General features: G+C 33.7%; 1 protein-coding gene across 1 annotated transcript; it reads left to right on the top strand.

The window, feature by feature from the left end:
- Positions 1-24: 24 nt before the first annotated feature.
- On the top strand, positions 25-396 carry LOC109221764. Its single transcript, XM_019386214.1, has one exon. It carries the CDS (start codon positions 25-27, stop codon positions 394-396), a length of 372 nt encoding a protein of 123 aa, XP_019241759.1.
- Positions 397-2,333: the final 1,937 nt, after the last annotated feature.

A 2,333-nucleotide genomic window follows, 5' to 3' on the forward strand; every position in this document is an offset into this window, starting at 1 on the left:
CTGCCTGGAATTCCAACTTGATGAATGCCCTGTCCACATGCAATTACTGCTATTAATAAGAGATATTTGCAGAAATCTGATTACTGCTCAAATTGGTATTCAAAGGAAACATGGTTGAAAACATATGAAGGACATGTGAATACCGTGGGAGATCAAAAATCATGGGATATACCACAAAATGTACAATCTGAGATCACAAAATCTCCCGATGTAGAGATTTTACAAGGAAGAAGACAAATGAAGAGGCATATACCTGTGACTGAATCAGTACCATTCAAGTCTACCAAATGCAGTCGATGTAAACAAGTTGGGCATAACAGAACAACTTGCTTGTCTTCTCCAGCACCTCATCCATATTCAAAGAAACACACTGAAAAATACTCCAACCTTCAATAATCCTTGGTCTGAATTTAGACTTTCATTATTGTATGACATATTTGAAATGTGATTTTTTTCATAGGAATTAAAAAAAAGCTCTTGGACTATTTTATATACTGCTAAAGTAGAAATCACTCATTTTTGTTGCGCAGGCTTACAAGTTTGGTTGCATTTTAAAAAAGTACGCAATGACTTCTGCGAGAAAAGCCTTCAGGTTACAGTATGTAAAATACATATCCTTAACACAAACACACACACACACACACATACACACACTCACACACACTGACATACGCGTACAACACACAAAAGAAAGGCATGTACAAACAAAATCTTCAGCATCTATAAGCTGAAGTTATAGAAAATGAACTTAATAAATTCAGCATATTCATTAATGAATATGCTGAAGTAAACAAAAAAGCACATCATAAAAACATAAAAAAGAATTACAAAAACTAAACATAAAAACCAACTAAGAAGTATAAAGTAAATACCAACAAATAACAAGGATAATGCAATAGAAAGCTAAGAAGAAAGAGGATGAGAATTACATTGATACAAAAAGAGATGAGAACAACACACAAAGTACAAACAAAAACATCAGCTCTCTGGCTGAAGTTATACAAAATGAACCTAAAAACTTCAGCTCTATGGGCTGAAGTGAACAAAAAAGCACATCATTAAAACTTAAAAAAAGGATTACAAACACTAACAATCATCACCACCACCATCACCATCATCATCATCATCATCATCATCACAGTACTCCTCAATTTCTCTAAATATCTCATCATCATCAGTATCGGAGATAACTATAGGGTAGTCGGGCAAAAGACCACTGAATCCAAGGAGATCAATCTTCAACTTGTCGAATTCATCACGCAGCTGACTTTGTTCGACGATTACTCTGTCAATAAGAGGAAGAAGAGTCTTCAGGTTGTTTTGCAGCTTGGAATAGTCGTTCCAGCTGGGAAACTGAAAACTATCAAACTGCTGCACAACCTTGTCGAACGAGGTTGAATAACCTCCACAACTACGTTCCAGCTTAAGCCTGTTCTGGAATGATTCATTGGCAAAGAGCTTTGGTCTGATTCTCTCACAATCAGCCTTTATTTGATCCCACAAAAGCATAAGATTAGCCATCGGTTTGTTATTGTACCCTCACACTTTAAAGTCTCCCACTTCTGCATGATTTCATCAAAATTAGGCTTCCTACTTCCGCTTCCACCAGACATTCTTTCTTTAACAAAAGCTGAAAGACTAAGGATGAATATAAATTTAAAGAAATATGATGGAAGTCTATGAATGACTATGAAATTTTCAAGTGAAGAGATTGTTAATATAGACAAAGAGTTCACCTAATCAATTTAATATCTATAAATGTAAAAGTAACTTTTCAGGTGTTTTTACTGTTTTACGTTCAGAGAAATTGAATGAAACAAGATAAGTAGGTGATAAAACAAGTATGTGGTAAATGCAAAAAGAAATGTAACTTCAGCCCTAATAAGCCCACATTTTTCTATAGTAAAAAAATAACTTCAGCCTGAAAAATAACTTTTACGATCATTTACTATATGGTCAAACAAATTTAAATGAAAGATAAAGTAGGTGACAAAAGACAAAAAGTAGATAGTAAATACAAAAAAGATAAGTATCAACTTAAAAAAATACCAAAACATGCTGAAGTTTTTATCATAAGCTTTTTCAAAAACTTCAGCCCAACGTGCTGAAGTTATTTAGTTCATTTATGAAACTTCAGCACATAATAAGCTGAAGTTTTTCATCGTGCATTCAATAGTTTTGTTGTAAATGCTTTTTCAAAAACTTCAGCCCAATGTGCTGAAGTTTTTTAGTGTATTTCTGAAAACTTCAGCTCTTGATAAGCTGAAGATTTTGTGTTGGATTCAATAGTTTTTTCGTACTAGACTTTTTCAAAAACTTCAGCCCAATGTGCT

Source organism: Nicotiana attenuata, unplaced genomic scaffold (genome assembly GCF_001879085.1).
Source record: "Nicotiana attenuata strain UT unplaced genomic scaffold, NIATTr2, whole genome shotgun sequence".
In the NCBI taxonomy this organism is placed as follows: Eukaryota; Viridiplantae; Streptophyta; class Magnoliopsida; order Solanales; family Solanaceae; genus Nicotiana; species Nicotiana attenuata.

Bases quoted from the DNA above. Each gene is read 5' to 3' on its own strand.
- LOC109221764 (XM_019386214.1), top strand. From the start codon at position 25: ATGCCCTGTCCACATGCAATTACTGCTATTAATAAGAGATATTTGCAG.